The sequence below is a fragment of the Otolemur garnettii genome, unplaced genomic scaffold, assembly GCF_000181295.1.
Source record: "Otolemur garnettii isolate 467f Iridium unplaced genomic scaffold, OtoGar3 scaffold00123, whole genome shotgun sequence".
Taxonomy (NCBI): domain Eukaryota; kingdom Metazoa; phylum Chordata; class Mammalia; order Primates; family Galagidae; genus Otolemur; species Otolemur garnettii.
In genome coordinates, this window is record NW_003852518.1 from 882,364 (window position 1) to 896,700 (window position 14,337).

Consider the following 14,337-nt stretch of genomic DNA (forward strand, 5'->3'; position numbering starts at 1 on the left):
TGTGTGCACTCAGTGATCTCAGGGATGTGCGATTCGTACACCTTACTTGTGTGCACTCAGTGATCTCAGGGATGTGCGATTTGTACACCTTCTTACGTGTGTGCACTCAGTGATCTCAGGGATGTGCGATTTGTACACCTTACTTGTGTGCACTCAGTGATCTCAGAGATGTGTGATTTGTACACCTTCTTACGTGTGTGCACTCAGTGATCTCAGGGATGTGCGATTCGTACATCTTGGTTTTTTGCTCATGTACAGATTAACTTAACACACACTAATGGCAAGGCTACTTTGTTTTAAAAGCAAATTAAAAAATAGGAACAAAAGAAAGGGGAACAAGTAAAATGACTGAAAAATAAAAAAACATTTGGCTCAAATTTTGGTTTTTGGTCGACAAGAGGAAATTGAGTGACTCTCCCACAGCCGAGACTCAGAGATTTGTGGGATCCTTTGGAACATCTTTCTTGGTTTTCTTTCCACTCGTTTCTTTCTCATTATCATCAAGGGAACACACTTTCCCCTTATCTAGGTTTTGTGGCAGTTTTGTAAGGTTTTAGAGCCACCAAGTCTCACAGTCCTATAAGGCCAGCACCCTACCCCCTGCGGCCCCCATTCCACTATGGACGCAGCTTCTACATTCCCAGTCCTGTGATGTCCCTGTGTGTTCTGTTTGTGACCCAAGCCTATCACTTAATTTTGTAAAAGAAAAAAAAATCTGTTAAGTTGCTGTTTAGCCAGAAATACTAACCTGAAGTGATTCAGTTGTAACCAGCCCTCAGAAGCCCACTAGCAGGAAAGCATGGGCGTGTAGGGGTGCCTGGCAAAGCCCCTCAGTGTCTCAGCAGGAAACCTCTGGAATGAGACTAGAGAGCCATGAGCCTCTGGGGGATTCTTACCTGTCCTAAGTGATGTCCTAGGGGAGTCCCTGGGCCCTTCTGAGGCACACCTGCCCTTGGGTCAGAGCCACCCTGTCCCCACCTCCCCAGGCAATGCTGTCTCTCTGTAGAAAGTACATTTCTTGGGGAGTTAGGTGCTGGGTGTTCTCCCAGGGACGGGAGACATACCAGTGCTTGGTATGTCCATGCTTGCCGGTCCATCGGGCAGGTACCAGGGTGAATCATAGCCCAGACAAACCCCTGGGGAGTGTGTGAGGCTACTGATTCTGACATGGTTTTAATCTGTATACAGCCTCTGAAATTGAGATTTCAGAGCATAAATCCACAAACCCAAAATTTTAAACGTTCCAGAGTCTAAAACATTTTGAGGTCCAAAACTTTATGCTAAAAGGAAACGCTCATTGGAACATTTCAAATTTGAGATTTTTGGATTTGGGATGCTCAACCAGTAAGTGGAATGTAAATATTTCAAAATTCAAACAACTGCAAATTCAAAACACTTCTGGTCCCCAGGCATTTAGGGTAAGGGATACTCAACCTGCTTACTGATCTCAGCAGCAAAAATATTAGACCCTGAATGATATGAAACCTTTTCCACACCCAGAAAGGAGAGATGCTTTAGAAAAAGGTGAGGGCAGTTCCCGAGGTAGCCCTTAGGAGGTGCTCTCCTCTCTTGTGAGAGGAGACACCTGCATCCTGTCTCTCACTCCCTGTCCTTACTCCTGAAAAGCACCAAATCTAGAGTCTGCAGATAGACAGAAGGCCGCTACAAGGCTCGTCCACATGCCAAGTGATTTCCATCTCTCCTTACCTTCTCCTGATCGCCTAGCCTGGGAAATCCCTTTCTTTTACCCTGGGGTGTGAGCTGAGTGAGGATGGGCTGGTGTGGCAAAGGCTGGTCTGCAGCCAGCCCGAGGGCAGCAGTGAGGTCAGGCCAGGCAGTGAGGTCAGGCCAGGCAGTGAGGTCAGGCCAGGCAGTGAGGTCAGGCCAGTGGCGCAGCCCCTCGGCTCCAGGCGGTGGCTCTTCTGCAGCCCCTCCCCTGCCCCGCCGGGCAGCCTGGGCAGCTGCTGTGGAATCACATGTTCACAGCGTGTGTTAAGGCCGAGAAGTTATGTTTCTCTTTTTTGATTTGTCTGATATTTCAGTATTTTTCTTGTAAAGTAGAGCAATTAATGGTGTCGATGCCAGACTGAGTTTCAGAAATTCAAAAAACACAGAAGTTCTTCAAGGAATTCTGGCCTTTTCCATTTGTATAAAAATGACTTTTGGAATATTAACAATGAAAAGCAACATTCCAGTTTTACTTAGACCCACAGATAGTGAAGTGATTGTTCAGTATGACCCCCCCCCCCAAGTGTTCACCTTTAAAGGGAAAATGAAAACTGGACAGAGAGCTTTGTCCTGATGTCTTGCAGACTGCTAATCACTGGGATGCTGGTGTCCGGGGGACGTTCATTCCCGCCCCGAGCTCTCAGATTCTGGGGCAGGAGCTCACCTGTCAGTCTGTTTAGTGTCCTGACTTGCTGTGAGTGAGAAAGGGATTGACTAGGTTTTGTCTTGGGACCCACCTCTCGGGGTCCAAGGCCCCACTGCAGGCACCTCAGTGACTGGGGTCACAGAGGTCGCTCCTTTCGGGACACACAGGCAGATTGGTGTGATCCATTGGTTACCCTACATCCCCAGAGTGCCCTTTGCCAGGCCACCACACCCTCACCTGCCCACCTGGGTCTGAACCAACGGCACCTCCAGGGGGCACATCTGTCCCAAGGTATTTTCCAGGGAGGCTCAGGGACAGGGAGGTAGGAGGTGTGTGCAGGACTGGAGCTTCCGGTGCTTGAGAGGGGCCCCTTAGGACAGGCAGCTCCCTCAGGGGTCCATTTGGCTCTTTTCATCATTCTTTGGAGACAAAATAAATACCTTTTTACTTTTGAAAGAAGACATCTTGCCCTTGCTTAGGTAGCTGCCATTTCCTTCTGACATTTCTCCTTATTTTGCCTGTTAAAAATTTTTATTTCTGTAAATCTACGATCAGCGGGCTATTGGGCTATTGATTTGGGATTCGATTTTTTGCTGGTTATTTTTTTCTGTAACTACAGAAAGAAATTTTTCTCTAAATAAAAATCTCAACAGAAGTCATTGATTTGTTTTCCTCCTGGAAAATCCATTTTAAATGAATGACCTGGAGCCTGCTTTATGTTTTGAGAGCAAACATAACGACTTTAGCTGCACACTCAGGTTGTACACAGCTTCTTTCTTTTTCTGTCGTGGAGAAACATAAGTTCTGTGTTTTGGTTCACGTGTTGCTAGCAAAATTCTCTCCTGAGGCAGGAACAAATGGGAATGGTTCCAGGTCTGCAGCGATGCCAGGTGTGAACTTTCTGGCAGCCTTGGGGAGAAAATTCCTTTTCTTCACAAAGTCTGACTTTAAATATGTTTTAATCAAAGGATCCTTTCCTTGAAAAACCAACACCAAAGCTGGACAGTTCAGGTCCAGAATCTGTTTCTATGCACCACTGCGGCCTGTCTGAGATGAGCACCCATGGCCACAATCGTCTTTTATAGACAGAAAGGCTTTCTATGCATTCTGAGGCTGCTTTGAATCAGAAATGCTTTTGCAGTAAACTTTATCCCTTCCTTTCAAGAGGAGACTTTTCTAGAGACCCCCTTCTGGTTGCGTGACAGGAGGTGGGGGCATGCACACTGCCTGGGCGTTGGTTCCCTAGCGTCTTTGTCTGTACCATTCTGCATCTGTGCCCCCACCATCCTGCCGTAGGTGTGCCCCTCTTGTTTACCTGGTTACTTAATATGGCAGGTTTCTTGGGGCCACCAACCCACTGTCGGGACAGTTTCTCCAGAGGTACCCCTGGGAAGGGGATCACCCCCATCAGAGCAGAGCAGAGCAGCTTCTCCAAGCACATGTAGCTCTGGAGTGTGCAGAGTTCTATGCTCAGTGTAGAACCCAAGTGTTTCCATAACAAGAGAAATAACTTTTCTTATTTTTTTTATTAAATGATAGTTGTGTACATTGATGCAATCGTGGGGTACAGTGTGGTGTTTTCATATGCAATTTGAAATATTTTTATAAAATTGGCTAACATAGCCATTATGTCATTTTCTTAGTTATTGTGTTAAGATGTTTATATTCTACTCTTAGAAAGATTCACTTGTACCCTTGTAAGATAAACCATAGAGGTGATCTTTCCAATCACCCTTCCTCTACCCACCCCCCACCCCCATATTCCTAGGCTATAATTAGGTTATAGCTTTCATATGAAAGCTATAAATTAGTTTCATAATAGGGCTGTGTACATTGGATATTTTTTCTTCCATTCTTGAGATACTTTGCTAAGAAGAATATTTTCCAGCTCCATCCATGTAAACATGAAGGAGATAAAGTCTCCATCTTTCTTTATGGCTGCATAGTATTCCATGGTATACATATACCACAGTTTATTGATCCATTCGTGGATCAATGAGCACTTGGGCTTCTTCCATGATCTGGCTATTATGAAGATAAATAACTTTTCTAGGATAATAATGATTCTAAAAATGATGCCCTGAAGTGGGGGGAGGAGCAGGGGTGCACCTGCACACACACACACACACGAGTCTCACATTATGGAATGTGTTTTCTCCTCTGCTGTCAGGTGTGACCCTGTCAGTGAGAACTCCTCTATGGTGTGGTCAGTGCCGGCTTCAGAGGGAAGGATGAGCATGTTTGCACTTACGGTCTCTATGACACATCAGCTGCCTCCCTCCCATTCCATTCCCCCACACAGATTCAGGTGACCAAGTGTCATTTAATGAAAAAGCTTCCGTCACGTTGCACCTCCGTGCCCTCTCCCCCCACTGCATCTTACCAGGCCGGCCTCCTTTCTTCATCTTTGGCAATTTTCTCAGTTATCACAGTTTTTCCTTACAAGAGTTGAAATGCCTTAATTTAAGGGCAATGTATTTGCTAACAGTTTTTGTTAACTGTCTTAACATTTTTTAGAAACCACATTCAAAGGAAGTCTGTAAGTCTCAGCCTGACTTGGTGATGCTGTGAATTTTAGTGCCTCCTAATCGCACAGTGCCGTAGAGAGGGGCCAACCTTTAGTTTAGTCCCGACCTGGTCTTCGTTCCCCGCATTTAAAACACCAAGTCAGCCAGGCTTCGACGTGGCTGTTGGGCTGCCTTGCAGTCCCCGCCTGCGGGTCTCACGTGTGCTCCTTTGCTCCTGCAGAAAGGTGCTTGGAAGACCACGAGCTGGTGGTCCAGGTGGAGAGCACCATGGCGAGTGAAAGCAAGTTCTTATTCAGGAAGAATTACGCGAAGTATGAGTTTTTTAAAAATCCTATGGTGAGTCACCTCTTGGTTCAGGGTTTGAGACTCTTAAAATCTTGACATTTACACTTGGCTTTAATGATATCAGACTGAGATTTATGAAGTGGTATATAAAAATCAGAGTTGCTGTTTACAGAGTATTTGCTGTTAACCTAATCTCTGGTACTTAACCAAATGTCCTTTGGACTGGTTAAAGGCAGTAATCTTCTTCTTCAGATAGTGAGCATGGAAAGGGCTTGGTCTCTAAGTCAGGAGAGCAGGCAGAGGCAGGCCCTTTCCAGTTACTTTGAGAGTTCTCAGGCAGACTGGATGAAATTGATCAAATGTTCAGCAGAAGGAAAAAAATCATTATTCTTTGCAAATGGCCAATACAATTGTGTGTTTAAATGTGGAAGAATCAGCAGACGAGTCAGTGTGACTGACTGGTGCCTTGCCAGCCTGCTAAGTCAGCCCTTCCTTCTCTCTCCCCGTGGCCTCCAGAGCACTTACCCTTATCCTGTGTCACAGCACACAGCAGTGTTACCTGCAGAGATGGCCAGGTCCACCTATGGCTCTGCTCATTTAACTTCTTTCTTTTTTTCCCCAAAAGTAAGAAATTTGAGAACTTTTGGGTAATACAACAGAAAAGGCTTTTGTGCCTGACCGTGCCCACCTTTTAGTGTCCCCTGAATGGTGCTCTGGCTCCCTCTGCGCCATAGTACATGCTGTGAGACCCAAGTTCCCTAGTAAACATGATAGATGTTCAAACTTGGATGCAGCATTTAGGTAGGTGTTTCCACTGTGTGATGAGGGACCCGAAAGGACTGTCACTTAAAGTACAGTTGTGCGTGATTGTGGGAGTGGGGTGAACACTGACGTATCTGTAGGTGTGCTTTTCTCCACTTTGAAGTTCATCTTTAACATATTTGTTTTTCCCCATTTCTTTAGAATTTCTTCCCAGAACAGATGGTTACTTGGTGCCAACAGTCAAATGGCAGTCAAACTCAGCTTTTGCAGGTACTGGGCAAAAATAGACTCCTGTCAAAATAGACTTTCTGGGTGGAAGTCCCCTTGGAGCTGACATGGCAGCGTTGCAGAAACCTGAAGAGGTTGTGTCCTAATCCCACCTCCAGCTCGGTTCCTGCTGGAGTGGGAGTAACCAGAGGTAACAGTTCCCTCAGGAAAGTGCACGGAGCAGGTCCTGCAACATGAACCCAGCACTGTGCTGGGTGTGCTGCTGTGGCTCTGAAGCCCAGAGTGACGCTGTCACCAGTGTCAGAGACAGAAGCCCTGGTCTCCAGGCTTCTAGCTCCCCAGGCATGGCTCCCTGGGCAGGCCACTGGCTAGCTGTTTGGGAATCTCTGCAGAAGTGCTGAGTCTACTCCATAGTAAAAAGTGATTGAGTTATTGGGACGTCCTTTGTAACATGCCTTATCATACATTGAAAATAAGGAAACCCATGTTCAGTGAGGCTATCTTTCTAGGGAAGCCTGGTCTTTCCCCAGTGTCCCTTCCATTGGTGGGGCCGGCAGAGCTGCCATGCTCAGTGCCGACACCTGCTCCTCCTCAGGCTCATGGATGGGGGAGGGGAGTGTTACAGGTGCACCCTAGGTGTGCTTGCTCCGGGGCAGAACAAACCACTCCCTAAAGCAATCAACAGCATCCAGGTGTCATCAGATGTAAGAGAAACTACTACAGTTTAGTTCCTGCAAAATTCTGCCCATAAGCCCTTTTTCCCTGCTTCGTTGTCTCCAGATTTCTTTCACCATCTAAAAGGTAAGCGCTTCGGAGCTCTGCCCTGCTGGTGTCTTCAGAAGCCCCAACCGTGGCATTTGTCTCTTCCGCGTTTATCGACACTCAGCTGCCATCACTGGACGGGGCACAGTGAGATGGCACATTCTTTGCCATTGCCTTGACTTTGAGAAGATTCATGGGCCTTAGAAGGGTGTGCATGATCCCTGGGGCTCTGGAAGAACTAGACCTAGGTGCACCAGGGCTCTCTGTTCAGCTAGCCTGTCCCCACTGTGGGGTAGGAGCTCTTTCCCCTCTGGACAGGATCTGCAATGCTATCTCCTTGACTCTGTTCCATGACCTTGCTCTCTCCCCTATAAAAGCATGTTTTTTTCCAGTAAAGCCTTGCTGTTAAGGCTGCCTCTGTGAGGATTTAACTGGGACGAGGGTGTCGTTGGCATCCCAGGTACCAAGTGTGCAGACAGGTGACGTCTTTCACACACCCTTTTATTGGGGGTGACCTGGTAAAAATAGTCTCTGGGTGCTCAGTCTCAGTTCACAGCACCCCACATCAGCTGCTCTTGGCCTCACTCTGAAGATCAGATTGGCTATTTTATGAGAAGCTAGAATAAGGGGAAGAGTCCTTCAATGTGCTGTCTGTCCACAGGAATTAATAACTTTGTGTTTCACTAGTGTGAGGCCCATTTGCTTGTGTGTGTTTCAGTACTAATTAAGTTCTGTGTAACACCAAGTTAGATGGAGTTTCAAGACTTTTGAAAGGGTAAAATTCTTGGTTAGACCTGAATTATTAAGTCTTCTAATAATTCAGAAAATGTCAGCGATGCTAAGAACTTACTCACCTTAATTATTTTGGGTTAGCATTGTCTGATTTTTTAAAATTTGCTCTTCCACAGAATTTTCTCAACTCTAGTAGTTGTCCTGAAATTCAAGGATTTTTGCATGTGAAAGAGCTGGGGAAGAAATCATGGAAAAAGTTGTACGTGTGTTTGCGCAGATCAGGCCTTTATTGCTCCACAAAGGGGACTTCAAAGGTGAGTTGTGACACCCACCTGCACCAGCTCTGCTGCTGGTCCAGCCACGCTGGGCTGGGAGTGTGCAGAGTGAACTTGGGTTTCATTTTAAAAGCCTCAACTCCTCCAAGCTTGTGATAACTTACTCTTAAACTAGCTGTGCAACAACTGAGATTAGCATCACTGGTCTGCCAGCTGACCTCATAACTAAAGGACACTGCAGGCAGCACCCTCCCACTTCCCCACTGGGCCCACTGTGGGTTGGGAGTGGCCTCTCTTGTCTGTTCAGTCCCGTCAGAGACAGATTTAGTCCTCATAATTTGGGATCCAAGCTAGCCATTTATAATGCCGAATTAACTTGTATTATTGTAGGTACTTTATGGAATAAATTGCACTGTTGCTTGAGAGACAGAAAGTAGCTGCAAACATCAGAAGAGAGCTGGTGGTGTCATGGGCTCAGACGGGGCCTCATTCGGCCTCTCACACTCTTCCCTGCTCTCCTGCTGTGACTGTCCTGTGCACACACTGTGTGGGAGCCCTGCCCTGCCAGCCTTGGCCAAGCATTTACCTTTAAGAGCTGTGGGCTCACCTGTTCTTGCCGGCAGAGAAGAGCAAGGAGCTGGTGGGCCCCAGGCACTGAGTATGGCTCTGGAAGTCAGCACCTTCCACACAAGCCAGAGAGAGGGGCAGGGCCATTATCTTCAGAGAGGGGCTTTGACCTGAGGCAGGGCAGGGTGACATCTTGGCCTCATAGCTCTGCTCTGTGGCCTAGTCACCATACACACATATGAAAAGCCAGGAGGATTGGGGGCCTGGAGCAGGAAACAGAACTAGGAGAGAGAGATGAAGTGCGAGAGGGTGGGACGAGCCACTGATGTGAAACCCCAAGACTGGACACACAGCACACCCAGGGCGGACCTGCTGTTGAAGGCGTGCACCTTGACCCTTGGGTTGCAAATTTTTCCTGGTTTTTACCTTATTTGGTCATGGGGTAGAAGTGGCAAATACATCTCAGCAGTGTCCAAGGATTTAGGAGGAGGGCTTTCTGAGTGAGAGCTGGGTGGGTTTGGTTTTAATTTAACAGTGTTTCACACTGTGGTTCTAACCTCTAAAATGTCAGCAGGATCGGACCTCTTCCAGCTGCCCTCTTTCGACCAACACGTGTGAAAACATTTGCTCTTGGCTGTGCCCGAGACCTGTTCTCTTTTCTTAAGCCTGGCTGGTGTTTTCATAGGAACCCAGGCACCTGCAGCTGCTGGCTGACCTGGAGGACAGCAACGTCTTCTCGCTGATCGCTGGCCGTAAGCAGTACAGCGCTCCCACCGACCATGGGCTGTGCATAAAGGTGTGGACCCAGAGCTGTGCGCCGCTGGCCAAAGGCACTTGGGAGCTGGGAGAAAAGCAGACGGGTGACGAGTGACACTAGTGGGTTTGGTGTCTTAGGGCTTGTGGAGTAGGCTTATTTAGCCAGGAGTAGTAGTGGAAGGAGGAAGCTGATTAGGGGAGGACCTCCAGCCTGTCCCTGGTGCCTCCATGGTACTGAGTGGGCTGATGCCGTCTGTGTGGGCTTCTGGGCGTGGGCAGTTAGATTCAGAGCATCACAATGCTGTCCTGTGATCTCTTGGGCGTCCAGCCTGTGGCCCTGATTTTGTGAGGATTATTTTGCTTACCTATGGTGTCAAATGCCACAAAATTTGTCCTCGGACCTTTTTTTTTTTTTTCTTTTTGCTCCTTAGTTTTCGTTAGTGTTTTTATATTTAATATGCATTTCAGGACACCCCTGCTCTGCATGCATGTGTGAGATGGCATGTACACGCGTGTGCACACACACCCACACACATACATACAGACCCATGCACACACCTATGGCCCAGGCCCGCCCTTCTTCCCTGGTTGTGGTGATATTGGCAACCATGTGGTGGGTGACATTTCCTGCATACGTACTGCACGAGATGCTGGCTGAGGGTTTTGCGTCATTCACCTATTTAGTCTTTGTAGAAACCTGTGGGGTAGGAGCTAAGTTGGCCTCGCAGCCCCCACCGGACAGCCGGTGAGTGGTTGTTCCTGGAGTTCACCCTGTGGGCTGACTTCTACGCCAGCCCCGTCCTGAGGGTAACAGGAAGAAGATTCCATCCTATAGTCACTTATACCTCACTCAGGAAGCTCTTTTGGTTGTTAGCAATAAGATCTACTTCAAACCAGGCCAAGGCCAGAGGCAGCCTCTCAGGTGGAGCTCGAGAGGGGGCCTGGCAGCCGGCGCCCCCCCGACCCTATCCACTGCTGAACCAGCTGTGTTCATGTCTCTCTGCAGACCAGTCCTGCTGGCAGTGCCTGCTGAGCCTGGCTGGGGTGATCACTTGTGTCCCGTAGCCCCTCCAGATTCCTGAGCTAGAGAGTTGGGGCAGCATCACTCTCCACGCTGTCCTTGAGTCTGGGGCCAGGGTCCTGGAGGAGGCCCAGGCCAGTTTGTCCCTGCAGCTGCCCCTCCTCACTGGGAGCCCCGCCTCGGGCCTCCATCTCCCACTCCCACTCTCTGCACTTCCCACGTGAGGACCTTTGTTTGGGCAGCTCAGACATGACGTGGGGACTGCCCCCCTCAGCCTGGCCAGGAGCCCCGTGTCCAGCTGCCCCCTCATGGGTCCGCTGAGCCCCTCGTGTGGGTGGCATCCAGCCTGTCACCCCTGGCTGTGTGCCGTGAGCCCCACCCTGACACAGGAGTGTTTCTGACCCACCGTTGCACTGATTTGACTCTTTTACCTCCTTTAGCCAAACAAAGTTCGGAATGAAGCTAAAGAGCTGAGGCTGCTGTGCGCGGAGGACGAGCAGAGCCGTGTGTGCTGGATAACAGCGTTCCGGCTCCTCAAGGTACGGCCACCCAGCAGGGCCGTGCTGCCTGCAGAACCAGCTGCAGCGGGGGTCTGCTCTGGCAGGGGGATGCTCGTAACTTTTCCAAGGTCCTGTCACAGTATTTTATTTATCAAGTGTAGTACATAGCTTTCTAATAAGACCTCAGGAGTTTCTGACGAGGGCTTCAGAGTAAGCAGGGTAGAGCCAGGTTTTCCAACCTCAGCTCCACTGACATGTGGGGGCTGGGACCATCTTGGCCACAGTAGGATGTTCCAAAATGTCCCTGGTCTCTGCTCTCTAGATGCCAACAGCACCCCTTAACCTGCTGAGACAACAAAAATGTCTCTAAACCTTGCCAAGTGTCCCCTGGGACGCAGGGACGGGGAATTGTGGCCCCTGGTTGAGAACCACTGGGTTAGAGGAATAGGATGGAAAACCAGGCAAGAAAGGAAATAGTTTGTGAGGAGGTTCCCTGTTTCCTGGCTGAGCAGACTCTCAGCTACCCACAAAGCCAAGGGCACAGGGGAAATAAAGTGAATTGCACGGCTCACTGCAGCCCTTCAGGGGAGATGGCGTCTCCCGAGGGGAGGTTCTAAAAGAAATCTATTTCAGGAGCCCCATTTGGGATTCTGCCCAGACAGCACACTCAGAGAGGTGTCATGAGCTCATCCCTGTAATCGTTTGGTGACACTAAGAATGTCATAGTACAGTGCCTGTCCCCGGGTATCCCATACAGTGCTCCTCTGTACACATACAGTGTCCCACGTGTCTAGAATTACTTGTGTCTGTAAAGTCCATGTGGGCTGCAAGTTAGGGATTGCCGTCAACTTGGCTGACATCCAGGGGCCTCTGGAGGAGTCATTAATTTAGTCAGCTGTGCCCCACGTGTGCAGTGGTCTGGGGACCTCTATAGAAGTTCCCAACCTTTGTGGAACTACAGTGGCCTTTTAGCTGATAGAGAGGGTCAAGGTGAAGTTAGATAAGGGGACAGAAGAGTCAAAGGGGACACGGCTCAAAACGCTTCATAGTACCACAGAGCAGCAGCTGCACCGTCAGCTTCCTGCTTCTCTCTCTCAACCTTATGTGGTTTTATTTTTTCCACTATTAAAGAAGTATTAGAATCAAAATTTTACTAACTCATACAGAAATGGAAATGTTGATGTCAGAATGAGTTAGTATACATTGTGGACACCTTTACCAGCCAGCTTTAGCTCTGTCATCAGTGAGAACTGATTCAACTTGTAACAGGATGTTGGTTGAGAGGAATGGGGTTGCTTTTGTGTTCTGTTGCAAAAAAATTAACAATTCAAAGCAAAGAGTGAAGCAGTGTAGAGAGAGCACTCCACATTTGCTGGGGAGGATTGGGAGGTTTGTGTTTGTGGTGTGCCCAGGGCTGCTGTGTGAGAGGGGACAAGAGACAGCTGTGCCCACAGGGCAGCGGCCAGAGAGAAGCTTCTGACATTTTATGTCTGATTTTGCTTTTTTATCTGCAAATGAATCATCTATTTTGGAAGTGGCAGGAAAGGAAATAAGAGGAATGAGGTAGGTCACTCTCGAAGCTATAGATTTTATTAGTTTGGGCCTGGTGACTGGTTCTTTTTTTTTTTTTAGAGACAGAGACTCACTTTATCGCCCTTGGTAGAGTGCTGTGGCATCACAGCTCACAGCCTCTAACTCCTGGGCTTAGGTGATTCTCTTGCCTCAGCCTCCCAAGTAGCTGGGACTACAGGCGCCTGCCACAACACCTAGCTATTTTTTGTTGCAGTTTGGCCAGGGCCGGGTTCGAACCTGCCACCCACAGTATATGGGGCTGGCACCCTACCCACTGAGCCACAGGCGCCACCCTTGGTGGCCAGTTCTTAACCATTAATTTGTGAGAAAGAGCAGGTGTCACTCCTCTTGTGCCGTAACTAGCCAGAGGTGAGGGTGTGTGCAGAGCGGCTGGTGACGATCCTGACTGGTGACGATCCTGACTGGTGACGATCCTGACTGGTGACGATCCTGTTCAGGATAAGGTGTTCTGTGATGTTGTCAACATGTCTTGAGCATTGACTGTGGGCCAGCAGCTCGTTATCACTTTACTCCCACAACAGCTCAGGGACATGAATGCTGTAGTCATCCTCACTGTACAGGCGACAGAACTGTGTGTGATTGCTGGAATGCAATGCAGCCAGGCTTAGAGCCCCAGCATTCAGGATGCAGGCAAGCTCTTCTAACTATCACACTTGGCTGTCCTCCTTGAGACCACTGGGAAGCTACAGATCTGATTCTAAACATGGTGCTGTTGCCCTGGCCACTTTGCAGAGAGCACTTTGCATCAGCGATCCCTAGACTTAAAGACATTAAGGAGACATGCTAGTGCCATTCTTCTAGGAGGGTGGGGGCCTGGACCTAACAGGCACATGACAGGGACAGGCTTTGGGGACAGTGGAATGAAAAAGTTGACTTGCACATTTCTGTCCCAGCTAGTTCTGGCCCAGGTCTGTTGCCATGACCAGGCCTCTCCTGTCTGCAGCTACCATTCATTCTGACATCCCAGTCCCTCTCCTCCCGGCCTGCCCTTTGTCAGACTGTCTTGGTCTGACAAGGAGGGGAGCCATAACAGGGAGCTGCTGATCCATGGTGACCTCCCCACCCTGCGTCCCACAGGGCCTCCAGAATGAGGTGTGGACTTCAGGGACTTGTGCCTTTTGAAGCTGTCAGGGAACATGAAATCCGTTTCCTGTCCCTGCTACTTCCCCCAGGCCCTTTTTGGATGTGACTGTCAACTCAAGTCCATGGTCGGTCTTGGCCTCCTCAATGAGGAGGCAGGAGCCATGGAGGGGCTGGGGCTGGACCCGCCTCGGCAGGAATTTCCCTGGTTCGCTGTGGTTCATGGGTCTGGGTGGCATCTTGGCTCCCCTCCAGCGTCCTCTCTGGGAATAAGGACTGGTTAGCACTCGGAACATAATAGATCCTCTGGAAAACTGAATTGGGTGAACATGGGAATCAGCTGAAACTTGCATCTCTGGCTTTGGGCTTTCCTGGCTTGTTACTGTGTCTGCCTCATCTGCTGGATGTCACTGCCAGAGACAACCAGTTGGACTAAAGATGCCGTAAGATCCCCCTCAAACAGTCTGATTCCCAGGCCTTCATGACATCTCACCAGCACAGACTAAAGAAACTTTGGGTTATGTGTTTTCATGGTTGACATGAAGATCTTGTCTGCAGTAAGTGGGGAGGGGTCCCTGTCAGCTTTAGCCTCTCAGACACTCTTGAGCCCCCAAAGTGGATCAGATCAGATTTTTGTGTTCCCATCTACAGGAAGTGGAGGACACACATGAGAGGGCCTGTTTTGTGACAGTTAGCAATATAGAGACCCTGAATATTGAATTGTAAAGAATTGTCTTCCCCACCTGCCCATTCCTAGCTCTGTCCAGTTATCATTTCTGTGCAGTGGATGAAGAATCAGCATCAGCGGTATTGAAATGGAAATTTGATCACAGTAAAATCCTGGGGATATTTGGGACGGGATTAGACTAGGACC

At 48.8% G+C, this 14,337-nt stretch overlaps 1 protein-coding gene across 3 annotated transcripts in view; it reads left to right on the forward strand.

Moving 5' to 3' along the window:
• Window positions 1-14,337, forward strand: part of GRB10 (growth factor receptor bound protein 10) — a 178,469-nt gene that overhangs the window by 149,032 nt on the left and 15,100 nt on the right. For all 3 annotated transcript variants that reach the window (XM_023517875.1, XM_003797733.3, XM_023517876.1), the window contains 5 exons: window positions 5,123-5,238; window positions 6,151-6,219; window positions 7,848-7,985; window positions 9,199-9,309; window positions 10,731-10,829. In XM_023517875.1, coding sequence (XP_023373643.1) covers window positions 5,123-5,238; window positions 6,151-6,219; window positions 7,848-7,985; window positions 9,199-9,309; window positions 10,731-10,829 — 533 coding nt within the window. The remainder of the gene's footprint in view (window positions 1-5,122; window positions 5,239-6,150; window positions 6,220-7,847; window positions 7,986-9,198; window positions 9,310-10,730; window positions 10,830-14,337) is intronic.